General features: G+C 36.6%; 1 protein-coding gene and 1 long non-coding RNA gene across 2 annotated transcripts in view; one reads left to right on the top strand and one right to left on the bottom strand.

Moving 5' to 3' along the window:
- Positions 1-15,049, top strand: part of LOC134664744 (uncharacterized) — a 384,916-nt gene that overhangs the window by 236,664 nt on the left and 133,203 nt on the right. The gene's annotated exons all lie outside the window — the stretch shown is intronic.
- On the bottom strand, positions 2,383-11,429 carry LOC134664427 (phenoloxidase-activating enzyme 1). Its single transcript, XM_063521075.1, has 7 exons — positions 11,268-11,429; positions 8,745-8,953; positions 7,843-8,029; positions 6,423-6,531; positions 5,726-5,913; positions 4,159-4,251; positions 2,383-3,744 (listed from the first exon to the last, which is right to left on the bottom strand). The coding sequence occupies exons 1-7, from the start codon at positions 11,311-11,313 to the stop codon at positions 3,431-3,433; spliced, it is 1,146 nt and encodes a 381-aa protein (XP_063377145.1). The 5' UTR covers positions 11,314-11,429; the 3' UTR covers positions 2,383-3,430.

Raw genomic sequence — 15,049 nt, forward strand, 5'->3', positions numbered from 1 at the left:
TACGTTACTGTAACTTGCGTTTTTGTATCGTGCCATTTCCTAATCAAACCTAACAAAACCTAAGAATATATTTACTTAGACTATATACCAGTGTTTTTCAAACTGTGGGTCGCGACCCCCAGGGGGGTCGCGGCACATGTCCAGGGGGGTCGCGAAGCTCAGCTTTGAAAGCAGACTTATGGAAAGCAGACTTCTTTTTATTTAATTTAGAAATAATCCAATCCCGTAAACTTTAATGGTCGTTAACGTACATATCAATAAAATAAATCATTATTAGGTAGATAGGAAAACTGTATTTATTAAACTGTATTATATAGTATATACGTTTACTATAAATTAATATACGTTTGAAATGATACCTACTGGTAACAAACACTTGCCAAGTCCTGCAACCAAATTTCTATGCAGGGATGGTGGGGGGGGGGGGTCACTTACCTCTGCAGCTTACTGTACATATATGTACCTACTACCTACGTGTGATATTTATCTAAGTAATATACTGACGTTCCTAGAGAATTCAAAAGATGTAAAAGACTGAAGAAATTGAATCCAATCTCCTACAGTCATTTTTCCTTACAATCGATGTTTCCTCATAAATTATTTGCTAGACTTAATTCTCAATGGCGGAGATATAAATAATTTTCACTCGGATTTCTTAAGCGTTCATGCACGCGGGGAATAAATGCTTCATCTCTGCTTCGCTAGCAATAACTCAGCGGGATCTAGACGAAAACACAAGGGAACGGTGTGTTTACAGTAAAAGCTTTGTAAGGTAAAGTTGAATCTGACTTTGATTAACCATATCTAGATAAAAGATAAGATAAGATAAAACAAGAACAAATCAAGTGTCATTTGTAAATGACAAGTGGCACTTTAAATGCGGGATTAGATATGATATGAAGCCTGACCAGTAATATATGATCATTGTCAAGAGGGCGCTGTTGTTCTCATGTATAGGGTAACAGTTCAGTATAGTATGAAAAAAATTGTTTTAATAAAATTCCGCAACATGGCGCGTGATCGTATATTTCTGCTCAGACTAACAGACAGGTAGGTAAATAATGACATATTGTATTTGTTTTATTTCAATTTCTCGTTTTCATTATACAGCATGCTGAAAGGCACTTTACATAACAAATAAAAGGTACACAACAAGCAAGGGTTTTTGTCATCTTGAAATTGTACCTCATCGAGGACGATTAAAATATAAGGCTACCAGGGCCATCACGCATCTAAAGGGTAAATGATTTAATTATGCGCATAGCATTGTGAGCGCTCCACTTAATTTGATTGCCAGTGACACCTATATGCAAATGATACGTTACGTTTAATTGAATTTCTTTGTTTCATCGAAGTGGGAATCCTTGATGACTTTTGGGATGCATTATTTAATGCGTGTAGGGAATATATTGGAATTAATTTATATCAACCAAGTTAACAAGTATTTCACGTCGTAACTCGCATCTAAAATAAAATCTTGATAATTATAGGTATAAGTATGTAAATAATAAAAAGTGTGTGACACTAAATAAAGCTAGGTACGCGATAACTACGAAAATATAAATGGTGAAGTGACTACACCTGACAACGTACAAGCTTTTTAAATACTAAATTATGTTTTCCATTTTTCCTAGAGAGCTTTACGAGAGGTGTAGGGTTGGTGTAACTTTATTCGATGTTCATAAGCGCATTGTAATATGCCTACTTGAATAATAAACTATCTTTATGTTTACAAGTAACACTGTATACTTGTTATTTGTATCACAAATTCCTTATCTTTTCATTGCACTTGAGTGTGTTGTAACTATTTTTATACTGCTTAATTTAATAATTATTACTAGGCGACCCGTCTGCTCAGTTAGCTCCTGTATCATAAAAAGTAAACTAAATAAGCAAAATTCCTTGTATTAATTTAGTTGGCTACGACTCACTAGAAACTTGCTTACTTCATTATCTTTTAATATAGACAATATACCGGGTGTGGCCTGTAATATGAGCAAAAAATTATACTGTAGGCTGTACTCTTCATACTGACCAACATTTGTTTAGCGACTTTTAAAAATAACTTGTGGTTTGATTTTTAATACTTACACTTTAAAGTTTATTCTAAGACGCAATGTATTGCGAATTATGTTATGTTTAAGGCATGACAAGCAACGTCAATCATAATGATATGGCGTGGCGATGGCATCCATTGAAAATAATATTTATTTTGTATGAAAAATAACGAGCCTAAATACTATGAGACTTCATAATTTTTAATAGTTGTTGAACAAAAGTATCACCGCCGTTTGAGGAGTACAATCTATGTTTAAATTATTTGCTCGTGTTACAGGCCACACCCGGTATGTATAAAATAATTAGTTTAAAGAAAAATTCATGTTCTGTAAGTATAATTTTAATATCAATAGGTACATTATTTTACCTAAATACGAGTAAACTCAATGTAGTACTATTTGTTTACAATGTACAGTCGCCATCAGATATATCGGAGCGGCCGAGGTGCTCAAAAATATCTGAACGCGCACTCTAACTCCTTGACAATAGAGGCGTGTTCAGATATTTGTGAGCACCTTGACTGTACAATCATCCTTAACGATTGTTGTTGTTACAGTAAAATTAACTGTTTTTATGATAGTATTATTTTTTTACTGGTCACGACATTGGATCTCAATGCAAGGTTCTGTTATTTGACAATAAATTTATAGGCTTTTGTCTGGCGTATTTATGTTTACATTACAAATGCTTCGATGACTTTTGTTTTAATTAAGCGCTATTGGCTGGTTCTAAGTCAGTTACTTTGTTAACATAATATAACATTATTGAAAGTTAACAAAAAAATCAATCTACAGCACTTTCAAATGTTCTCATTTCATTTATGTATAAATTTGTCATCTGCTCATTTTATTTATGTATAAAATATTAACTAAGTATCAAAAATATTTGTAACATTTTTCTAAGACTTACATCATACAAATTTAAAGAAGTAGGTTTTAATATGCTGATAAAGATAAAGTAAATATACGAAGTTTCAAATCCTATTATTTTATGATGTTCACAGGAAAGTCGAATACTTAATTCTAACTCATAGGTATAAATTTCATAATATGAGACACAATTAGCCGTATAGAAAATACAGGTGTCATGTATTGATACTATTTAGAAAAGTATCTGTCTTCTATCTATGAAAATTTATTTTTCAATTTATTATCACCAAATTGCAATTAATTCTTAAATAGTCAAAAAGTTTACGATTCACTAAATATTATCACAAATTTGAGATTAATGCGTAAACTTTCGTCATTCACACTTGAACGAACACAGTTCGTACAATCAAAAAGTACGTAACGTATAGTTAAGTGAAGTCACACCGACTGACTGAAATGACAAAATTTTACATTTACATATTTTAACAATCATACATAAGTTTCTAAACATTATTTTCCCGCATCGTAGAACGAATCCAGTCCATGTAACTTGCTACAGAAGTGTAGACTCCAGGCCACCCATCCCTGCCGCAGCCATAGCCGAAGGACACTACGGCCACGGACTCATACACTCCCTTGCTCTTGGCTCTCATAAGAGGGCCTCCGGAGTCACCTCTGCACGCGTCTTCCGAGAACACCCCTCCAGCACAAATTTGCTTGTCTCCGAGCTCAGCACCCAATGTGCGGTACTTTTGAGCACAATTGTCTTTTTCATAAATGGGTAGTTTCAGTTTCAGCTTGATTGGGCTGTTGCGTCCTGAAATATAATTAAGTTTTATTTATAACTAGAGTCTGCCCGCGACTTTATTTATTTATTTAAACTTTATTGCACAAGCACAGGAAAAATGTACAAATGGCGGACTTTGTATGCGTGAAATGATTGATTAAACACCGGCCAATTGCGAGTTGGAAAAAACTACCCTATGTCCTTCCCTGGGCCACAAATTATCTCGTCCCTAATTTCGTCTAAATCGATGAAAAGGTGATAGGTAGGTATGAAAGCGCGAGTTTCTTTAAATACACTCACTTTATCTAGTACTAACACTATAAGTACAACTTGTTACATAGCGCTGTGTGTATTTTTAGTAACACGTTTTACCAGAGCCCTCGTAAAGCCACCGATTATTTCTTGGAATCGCCAGAATGCTAGTAAAATCAATAGTGTACGTACCGTTTAAGGTTTTTCCCCAGCCGGCGACGTAAACGTCATTGCCCACCGCCAACCGCGCCCGGCCGTCCGGCAGGCAGATAGGCTGCACGTAGTCTGAACAAAAAAACAATAGGTACATCATCTCAGCGGTTCTCGAACTTTTTTGGCGACGGAACCCTTTTGGCAAGCGAAATATTTGACGGATCCTCAAATAAATAATGTAGAACTGAAATCGCTTATTCCCAATGAACATATGGTAATATAAGATCTTAGATTACAAGCATTGCGTCCCATGATACATTCTGTCTAAGCAGACGTGTGAAAATAGTTGTCAGTGATTGGATCACTCAGTCATTTAAAATTAATTAGATTATCAAGTAGGTACAAATAATTTAACATCAACTAACAAGATTTAATTTAATGAAGAGTCAATAGTATGAAAATATTTCAATTAAAGTTAGAAAAAAATAGGATAATTGTATAGGATCTTCATATGTCAATTATTATTTTAAAACGTATGCAATAAAAATGTTAGTTCGTCACTATTGAACTGTGGACCGGACATACAGAGAGCGGGTTATTCTTTGTCTTTTCGTTTTTTCTCGCAGAGCTTATTTGCGGAACGGAGAGGCTTTATGGAACCCTAGGGGTCCACGGAGCACACTTTGAGAATGGCTTTGATCGTCTTATAAACTGGTTGTAGTAAATAAGAAGATTCTGCTTGCAAATTAATGTGCGAAGATTTTCTATATGTACTTTTGGTAAACCTTTCTGTATGATCGATTTATACGTTATAGATTTGTAATATTATTTACTTGGATTTATAATTTATACGTTCTCTGGATTAGCCTCAGTAATTTATTTTTCCGGGCCTTTTCTGTTTTATTGACGACAATTGTTGTTCAATTTTCGTCAATAAAACAGAAATTTAATGTGCAAACATCCACAGCTTCTCTGTAAAACCGAGCGCACATACACATATGTAAGTGCTATTTAATAATAATTGACACCTTACACTGACAATGTGATGTAAAGTCGCAATCGATATATGTAAGTATCGGAGTAGCCGAAATGCTAAAAAATATCTGAAGACGCACTCTAACGCCTTGACAATAGAGGCGTGTTCAGATATTTTCGAGCACCTTCTCCGCTCTTATATATACAATGGCGACTGTACATTTCGGTCGGAAGGTAAGTAACGACGGTAACTACCGTCAATATTTACATGTTGAACCAGCAATGCGCGGTGAATTTTCAATGTTATGCGTGGTGAAACAAGGGCCAGGATATCTCAGGACTGGGCTTACGGGCACTACGAATGGGGCCAGTACAGCGGTGTGACACCGCTGTAACGCGATTGGTTGATAAGTTCGCATCACGCGCGCGTTTGGTCGTAACTAGTTGCGTCAGACTGCACGATTGGCTCAAATTCGTGAGTGACACCGCTGAACTTAATAGTACCATTTTTAGTGCCCGTAAGTTTAGGGCCCGTCCTTAGAGATATTCGTCAACTCCCAGGATAGTACAAATAGTCCATACAGTAAAAGTTAATTATTTGAAATTAGAACAATTTAATATTGCTACTTACAAGTATATTTAGCCCGTTGTGCTAGCCGAACTAGAGCGATGTCGTCCGCCCTGTTCTTGTTCTTGTCGTGGTAGCCGGGGTGCGGCAAGCCAGCTTGCACCGGTATCTCCTGCGGCAGGTCTGCGCATGAGTCGTCCACGCAATCCACGTCGCTTTGGGTGTCATACTCGCCAAGCCGGACGGTGGCACTGTAAATAGAATAGGCTTTTCAAGTGTTTGAGCAAAACCGGTAAAATGAGCGTGTAAACTCGCTTCGGTCTCGGTCTCGGTCGGTAAAGTGGGTGGAATACATTTTTGACACAAAAAGAGGATTTTAGTTACATTTACGTCCTTACTTTTATCGACTTGGGGGCGATAGCAAATTTATGGGGTTTTTGAAACATGTAGTCTCCATTGTATCACACAGCACCTATTCTGGGTTTGTATAAGTCTAAATTAGGCTAGAATCACCCAAAATAAAACATAGATATATTTTGATATCGTATCCGACTACCTACTTATATTCCGGGTGCTCGTCGAAAAACAGCAGCAGACGGGCACCCGGCACCCGGAGCAGTTTGTATACCAAAGGCTATTGCCGCGAAAAATGGGAAAAGGCTTCAAAAATAAAATAATAAATAGAATAACGAAAACATAAGTACTTAATACTGGCGTATACAAGCGATGTTAATAATTAGTATTATAAAAACAGACTTACAGCGTGCCTACTTCGCGGTTGATGGCGCCAGTGACGCAGTGTGCCGCAGTCAACACGTACCGATGGTTGATGAGGACTCCGCCGCATTGGTACGTTATCGTCCTGTTGGCTGGAACAGAATTGGTCTACATTAATATGTCATCATTAAAATATATGTTATGAGATTTCATAACGTAAATTTTAATGATTCACAAACTCGATCTTAATCCATAAACTTCAAGATGAGTACATGCGTTTTTTAATCCTTTAATAAATATATTCTTAAATACCTAAACAAACAAGTTTTTTTTAACTTCTTTAAAATCTATTTTAATGTTAATTTATTTTAATTAATAAAAATAGAATGTATTATTAAGCAAGCAAGGAAAAGGTTAAAAGTGATAAAAAAACGTTTAAGATAACATAATGTTGTCTGGAATTATCTTAGCCTTGAACGCACGTTATTTCGAATCATTATCTATTTTATTGGCTGGTAAAGCACAAAGAACAACCTACATAAGTTGGTATAAGTACGGTTATACAGGGTATTTCCAGATCATTAAGTATCGCAATAACTATGTACCTACTGGTACAATGTTTATTTCAATTTAATATTACAATTCACCACAAGTGACGTTTTATGTTGTCATGTAAATACTCGTCAAGTGATGAATAAACCCTTTTTTACTCACGCGCAATGAATTTGGCGAGAATGTTTGTTCAGGACTTGAAAACTGGATATTTGCACATGGTAGAGAATACTTAAAACTTTTTGGTTGATATTGAAACGACGCCCGTAAGGTAAATCCGAGTGCTTGACGCTGTTCCATTATTCCTACTTTAAAACTTAATTAAATTAAGGTTATGGTAATAGAGGTAGCAAATAATACGCTGTCAAATAATTGCAGTCTAGCTGTAGAGACACTAAAATGGCGATAAGTACCTTATAATTTTATATCCTTTTACTTAGCACCTATTTTTAAAGAGTTTCTATAAATTATGGTACTTATTTGAATTCATATCTTGTAATACATATTATGTTTTATAATTTCCCCCTGTGTTTGATTAAAATTTGGCACATTTAGATAGAACTATACCCTAACAGGGTATAGTCTATCAGGGTATACCCTAACAGGGTATAGTTCACGGTGTTACAGGGTTCATGTGAACACTAGCTGTAAAATGCCCTTTGTAAGACCTTATGTAACACATGATTATAAATGCAAATAAATGAATTATGAACCAGCATCAGCAGTAAAAGCGTGTGTAACAAAAATAATATAATCATGTTTGAAAATGACGTTTAATTTAACTTCAGCATTTTTTGCTACTAGGTCACCTACTTAAGGTGGGTACTTTTTGAAATGATACATTGATTGTATTTCTTTTTATGCCATTTTATTATTTAAGGTTAATAGTGTCAATCGTCGAAAATACTTACGGGTTCTGTACCCCAACAAAGCCATCCATGGGAACTCATCGAGGTCGGTGAACTGGCCGCCATAGATCCGGTCTCCATTGGTGTCAACGCCGCATTCGCCGCTGGGGGATGGAGATGAATCTTCGTCCTCTACAGAAGTTACCTGGCCGTCGTTGGAACTGGGTGGGCGCGTCGGTCTAGGTCTTTGCTATAAATATACAATATAATACATTTATAAACTTTTTTTTTATTATAATCTGATCGGAAATTTGCCCTAATAGTCACACCTGATGGAAAGTGAAGACAGGGCCTAAGATGGAGCTCACCGGTTCAGTAATAGTCTATTCACTCTTGCTTTAAAGAGAAAAAGAGAGAGAGAGAGAGAGAGATTTTAATTTTAGGTACTTTAAGTTTTTATTTTATTTTTTAATTGGGGTCTTACCAGGCGTAGCTCACTCCGCGATTTCGTCGCTTTGCTACTGGTAGCTAAAAGTACATCCGTTCCACGCTAATTTTGGGGAAAGCCATAAGCCGCGTACTATTATTGATTCTGTGGTCTTACTTGTTAAAATTAATGAATTTGTAACAGTCTTTAACTATGTACAGTCACCTGCAATAATATGTCACTCTTCGAAGGCCGCAAAAATATGTGACACGCTCTTGTGGCTCTACAAATAAGATCGTGTGTGATATTTTGCGGCCTTCGTTGTATAACATATTATTGCAGGTGATTGTACGTCTCGCTGAAGATAAGTCATGTAAAGATGCACTATTAATAACAACTCCACGGCCGATTCGGCCACGGCGACTGCTGACTGCTATCAACTCCGTTGCTGTCTCTGGTGTGCTCGCAAGTGGCTAACGTAGCCGATCTTGTTACTAAAAGTCACGTAAAGAGTCATGTAAGTGTTTGGCGGGTTTACCGTAGGTTGAGCCGGTTGCTGCTGCTGAGAAGGCAAGGGGCCGCAGCACACCTTGGGCTCATAACCATCGAACCCACACGAGGACTGCCTCAGGAAGCTGACCACGTTCCCGGGCAGTGGACGTTGCTCGAAGGCTGACAATAGCGGCTGACAGTTGTATAGAGACACGCAGTCGCTTTCAACTCCTAGTGGCGTACGGCAGGACGAATCTAATGAAAAAGAGTTTTAACTGATAAGGTAAACGTACTGGTGCTCGACGACGTCCCAGTACATGTCATCTTGATACTTAAGGCATTGTCAATAGAGGTGACAGCAAGGTGTCATCTATTGGGCATTAGCATGTCGAGCACTAGTACGTTTACCTTATTAGACAATGCTATCGTTATTATTTAATGTACTTAAGTATAACAACAACAGAAGATACTGGTTCTTTAAATAAATATTAGTTTATGTCAATAAAAAGTATTATACGATAAACGACCAATAATTTAAACTAAATTGCGGACATTGTGTGCGCGAAGAATTTCGTACATTGACCCGTCTGTTACTGTCTCTATCGCACGCGCATAATTTTATAACTGTCCCGCTCACACAGTGGTATTGACTGTCGCCGTCATGGGCGGGACAGCAATACATATCATTACGTGCGTGCGATAGAGTAAAGAACATGCGGGTCAATGTACGAAATTCTTTGTGGTCCGCGTCCTTACTTTATGCGCAGAACTTTCCGAATTAAAAAAGCAGTACAATAAAATACATTGTTTTAGTACATGACGTCATATAGTTTTATCAAAACTATTGATATTTACTTCCGAACTGTACCGGTCTTATATACTCGAGCTGTGTAATTACAAATACCAGTTTAACGGCAAACGATTGAGTCTAACGTGATAGCATTGATGAGAATCAGGTTTGCACTAAGTAGTCTAAAGGATGATACGAGACCAAGTGCAACACCTTTTTAATTGAGATTTCAAGTATCCAATTACAATGTACTTTATTAAACTGCAGCCTAACGGCTCGATTCGGGAAATGAATTAGAGATCCACTAGATATGAAATAGTAAAAATATGTGACTTTCCACGGGAAAAGGCACCTTATTGCTGCTGGCGCTTACGGTATTATTAACGCCGCTCCAATATTCAGACGGGGCAATGGTACGTTTTGCCATGGAACGTCACATATCTTTACTATTTCATATCTAGTGAATCTCTAATTCATTTCCCGAATCACGCCGTAACTTTACGTGGAGTAAGTACCTACTTTGTGCATACGTAGGTCGTAGAAGTGTTTGGAACTGGGTACAACATGCTAAACTTTACGCTCTGTAGCGAACGAAACATAACTGTCACTGTCGCACTACTATGGCAGAGTGATATAGTTAGACCGTAAAAAGTCTGCAGCGATTTTGATAGCCCACGCAGTGCAAGTGTCATTTTAAGCCTTTATAAGGCAGAGGGAATATATTTCCCACCTGATTATGAACTTTATTTCAAAGTGGTAGAGTTCAATTCTGCGTAATTCCTGACACCCATATATATATGCCTTATAAAGGGTACTTACAAACAAACAACTTCACAAACAAACAAACAAACAGGGTTAGGATACAAACTTCTATGAAATTATGACGTATAAATAACACTTACACTGCGTGGGCTATCAAATCCGCTGCAGACTTTTATTGGTGTGACTATAGAGGGACACAAAACGCTTCGTTGTCGTAGCGCAAGCGATTGTCACCTTGACTAGGCACTGATCGATACTGTCTACAAAAATAAACGATAAACGTCACAATCATAAATTATGATGTCTATCTATTAATAATTCAGTGAAACTCGTTATAAAAGACATGTCACACCGTAGCGATCTTCTTAGTCACAATATCAATATTTCTGTTTAAATTAAGTATTAGGCATTCTATTATTTTGTGTTTATCGGTTCCCTAATACTTACACTCGAATTAATTTATTATTCATTAGGTACTTATAGCCTATATCATGATTTCACAGAAAATTAATACCGTCTCAAATTGTTTGTTATACTGGCACTCGTCATCACCAGGATATCACCATTACAAATATTTGTATAAACAAATTGATAACCTCTAAACACTGATTTATTATCGTTCTAAATGCACTTTGCCTTGTTCGTAAGTAGATATTTTATTACATTTAGATAACTCTCATTTACCTTACAAATAAAACAATTAATATTTTGATATTTATATAATATGACAACTGCTAGAGAGATGTAGCATTAGATAGACAAAGAAAAGGTAATAAATAGCATTTAGTGCTATTTACCTGTCCATACATTTTTGAAGTGATAAATATCTTATTAAAACTTGGATCAATTACTTACCAACGAACAAAAAAGCATTTATTAACCTTAAACTAGCTTTTAAAGTCATAACACCTACACCGCATAAAAACCCATAATAACGAACACACAACGTCAAAACCGGTTGTTAATCCTAAATATCATCTCTAAACGACTTATTTAATATGTTATTGTTCAACTTACGTGCGTAATTCCATAGCAAGGCAAAACACAATACCTTTAATTTCATTTTTTAAACTAAAACAATGATTTCGCGAAGGAGTAATCGTTTGTTTAAGACGTTAAGTCGTTATGCCGAGCGCGGCAAGTTACTTGGCAGCGCTTGCCACACTGATACTGGTCTCTGAGGTTGACTTGAACACATTTAAGTATAGGATCGGATCATAATTATTATCTTGTTTTTCCTACCGACGCTCTTGTTCAAAAAACGCGATGATGCAAAAAACATTCAGATGCTCCGCTAATAATACTGGCAAATATATGTAAATAACGTTACTAGGCTAGAATGGCTAGATTTTACTTACACTTTAAAACAAATTTTAATGATGTGATTTTATAATCCCCTCTTGCTTGTGTGTACTGCCACTATTGCATTACTTATGTACTTATGTATTGTTACTTGATTATAAAATATGTAGTTTAACATAAAATAAATTAACAGGTTATATATTATTATGGATGTGTTACATGATCAATGGGAGGCTTACGAAATTTGGCTCCCAAAAAACATCGACACTTGAGCTACAGCTATTTCGTAATGTCGGTGCTGTTTTAATATTATAAAAAGCTGTTCCGTTACGAACTATTCATTTACCTAGCAGAATATAGCCAAGTACGCAAACCTGGTATAAAAAAATAATTAGATAAACCTATAAATAGGTCCGTAAGATTTACAATGTATGTCCCGTGTATCCTCATTACTTGCGACCTTTTAATATTCCGAGGATGGAGCCCGCGGCCAGTTACGTATGCGTCATCTCTAATCGAGTACCTAGTATTCGGATTTACCTGTTGAGGATAACCAACATTTTCCTATAGTGTTCGGTACTTACACGTACAGTTGAATTCTTAACTAGTCAGTCAAATCTACCGATAATTCAAGCTTAGTCTAATTAATTTCATTACAATCTGTTAGTGGACCTACTAAAATTAATATGCGACAACTTAGCAATCAGATGAAACAAGGAAAGTCTTGTCCTCCTACGCCCACCCTGCCGATCTAAGAAATAGTGTCTGCTTAGTAACGACGATTAATTGTGTTGTGTTCATTTTATTAAATGGATACTAGATTGTCCTACCATATCTCCAATATGCCTCAGAAACGTGGTGTGTGTAGGTATCGGAAGCATTTTTTCTAGTTACATTGCGGACTGTTGGTTACGTCCCATTCAACCGACCGATCAAAACCCACAATGTAATGAAACCCGCATGCGAGTTCTCGCATCGTCTAAATGAACCCTTGGGCATGGGCGTCCACTGGTCCGATCGTGTTAGGATCGAAGAATAGGTAAATATTTGGTATAATATAAAAACTATCTCTCTAAATCCTAAATCGGATGACACAAAAAACGTCCACCTATCGACCCAGTGCCCAATCAACCAATTTGTCGCCAAGTGGGGCGCAATTTCCTCACAATTCGCTTAACGATTAACGACATTAACTTTCATGCCGCGTCGCTAATTGCATTCGGCCCCCATCTCCAGTACATTTGATTATACAGTCGTTACTTCGCGATAAATGTAAATACATCTTGGGCTTGATGATTGTAAAACGTATTATCTGTGCCGAATTACTCGAGAAAAATTAAAAAGTTAGTTAATTGTGTTTAAAATAAAACTTGATTATAAAATATTGCAGCCGTTAGCTTGATATTTATTTTCAGAAACAATATTACCACTTAGTTATCCAAACAAACTTATACAATAGGCAAGTAAAGTTACTTGGTCCTTACTGTATCACATAATTATTTTCGTTTTACTAACTGGTAATTCAATGATTCTAAATTAGTTTTTTTTTTGTTCAGCACCTAAGTATGTAATTAGTTTAGTTTATTTATTTCATAATGATAAATTACAGTATAAATTATTCTTACGCTAATCTATATGACTTTACATTATGATCGCCAATATGGAATGGATAATGGAATGGATAACTCACTAGTATTGCATTGTATCATAGTATATAGGTAGGTATTACCTGTGTGCTAGTACATTTTATTAATTTTAATATTTTACACGAACAAAGTCAGTAAATTCAGCAACAAATCGTTGTGAAGTAACTGAAGCACGTATTCAATCGAACGCCTGGACAGAGACCGAAAGGACTGGGTACTACTTTCGCAGCGCGCGACAAATGTCGCACGCTGTTTTTCGTATTTGTACTGTCGCGAAATCTTAGAATTTACATAGATAAATATTCAACATTCACTTACATAATACTAGGTACCGAAATGTAATAGGTACCTGATATAATTAATCTGATATTTTACACATTTCGCTCAGTTTATTATATGATGATGATGACATTGATTCAGTGTAAAATCGTAGTAGGCGTAGCTATTATAAAATCAGACAACATAAACAGTTCTTTTTTTTTCAAAATCAATCTTCTTCAATATATATACAGTGCTACAACCAAACGAAACTAATAACTAGCTTAAATCTAAAATAGGCCCGTGAGGCATTGTACCAAGGATGCTGGCGGCATTTCCCCGCTGTATCGCAATACTGATACGTTGTGCGAGGTAGCCGCCAGCTCTTCGGTCACCAGTTACGTCAACCAGACGCTTCGCGATTTCTACGAACAACTTATGCGCGCTGGGACCCCATGGACCTAGAGTTTCAACTCCAAATGGTACAAAATGGTACTCTCTACCGACAGTTCTTTTTAAATTCCTTAATACCCTTATCTTTATACAAATACGAATTCAAGCTTACTTATGCATTTAAAATATTATGAATTACTAGGTACTAGTAAGTACCTATGCGGCATATTAATTTCAAAATAAATACAAAGCTAAATCCCGTCATTCGTTGTTGTTCAATATAGGTATTATATTTTATCCCTAATGACGTTTATGAATTACCTACTAAGAAATCCGGAATTTAATAATTTCAACATTTAACATATTTTTCCTCGTTTTCTGAACTAACTTGCCAATAACAAAACAAACATAAGAGCAATGCGCGGATCATTTCGCTTCAATGTGTCGTTGACATATTCCTTTTAAGTGTAATATTTTTACCACCTTCTTATCCTAAACATACAAAATAGCCCCCCAAACGGTCGGACTCCAGAGAATCCATGATAAATTGGCGATCGGCGGCACTGGAGAGGTTGTGGCCTCTTCTGCTGTCTCAAAAGCTTACGTAAATAATTCCGACGAGACTCCAACTAGAACTCAAACTTGTCGTGTAAGTACCTACCTATGCAGGGTGAAATTTGGTCCTTTTTAGGGTTCCGTACCCATAGGGTAAAACGGGACCCTATTACTAAGACTTCGCTGTCCGTCCGTCCGTCCGTCCGTCCGTCCGTCCGTCCGTCCGTCCGTCCGTCCGTCCGTCTGTCACCAGGCTGTATCTCACGAACCGTGATAGCTAGACAGTTGAAATTTTCACAGATGATGTATTTCTGTCGCAGCTATAACAACAAATACTAAAAACAGAATAAAATAAAGATTTAAATGGGGCTCCCATACAAACAAACGTGATTTTTGACCAAAGTTAAGCAACGTCGGGAGTGGTCAGTACTTGGATGGGTGACCGTTTTTTTTTTGCTTTCTTTTTTGTTTTTTTTTTGCGTTATGGTACGGAACCCTTCGTGCGCGAGTCTGACTCGCACTTGCCCGGTTTTTATAAGTCGTGACAATGAGTTGTGATAAGAGTTGTATTGTGTCTTTAATTATAACTTATACTTAATTATCTTAGGCGGACCCCGTCACAGTACGCGACAAACGCTAGGAGGA

Source organism: Cydia fagiglandana, chromosome 1 (assembly GCF_963556715.1).
Source record: "Cydia fagiglandana chromosome 1, ilCydFagi1.1, whole genome shotgun sequence".
NCBI lineage: Eukaryota > Metazoa > Arthropoda > Insecta > Lepidoptera > Tortricidae > Cydia > Cydia fagiglandana.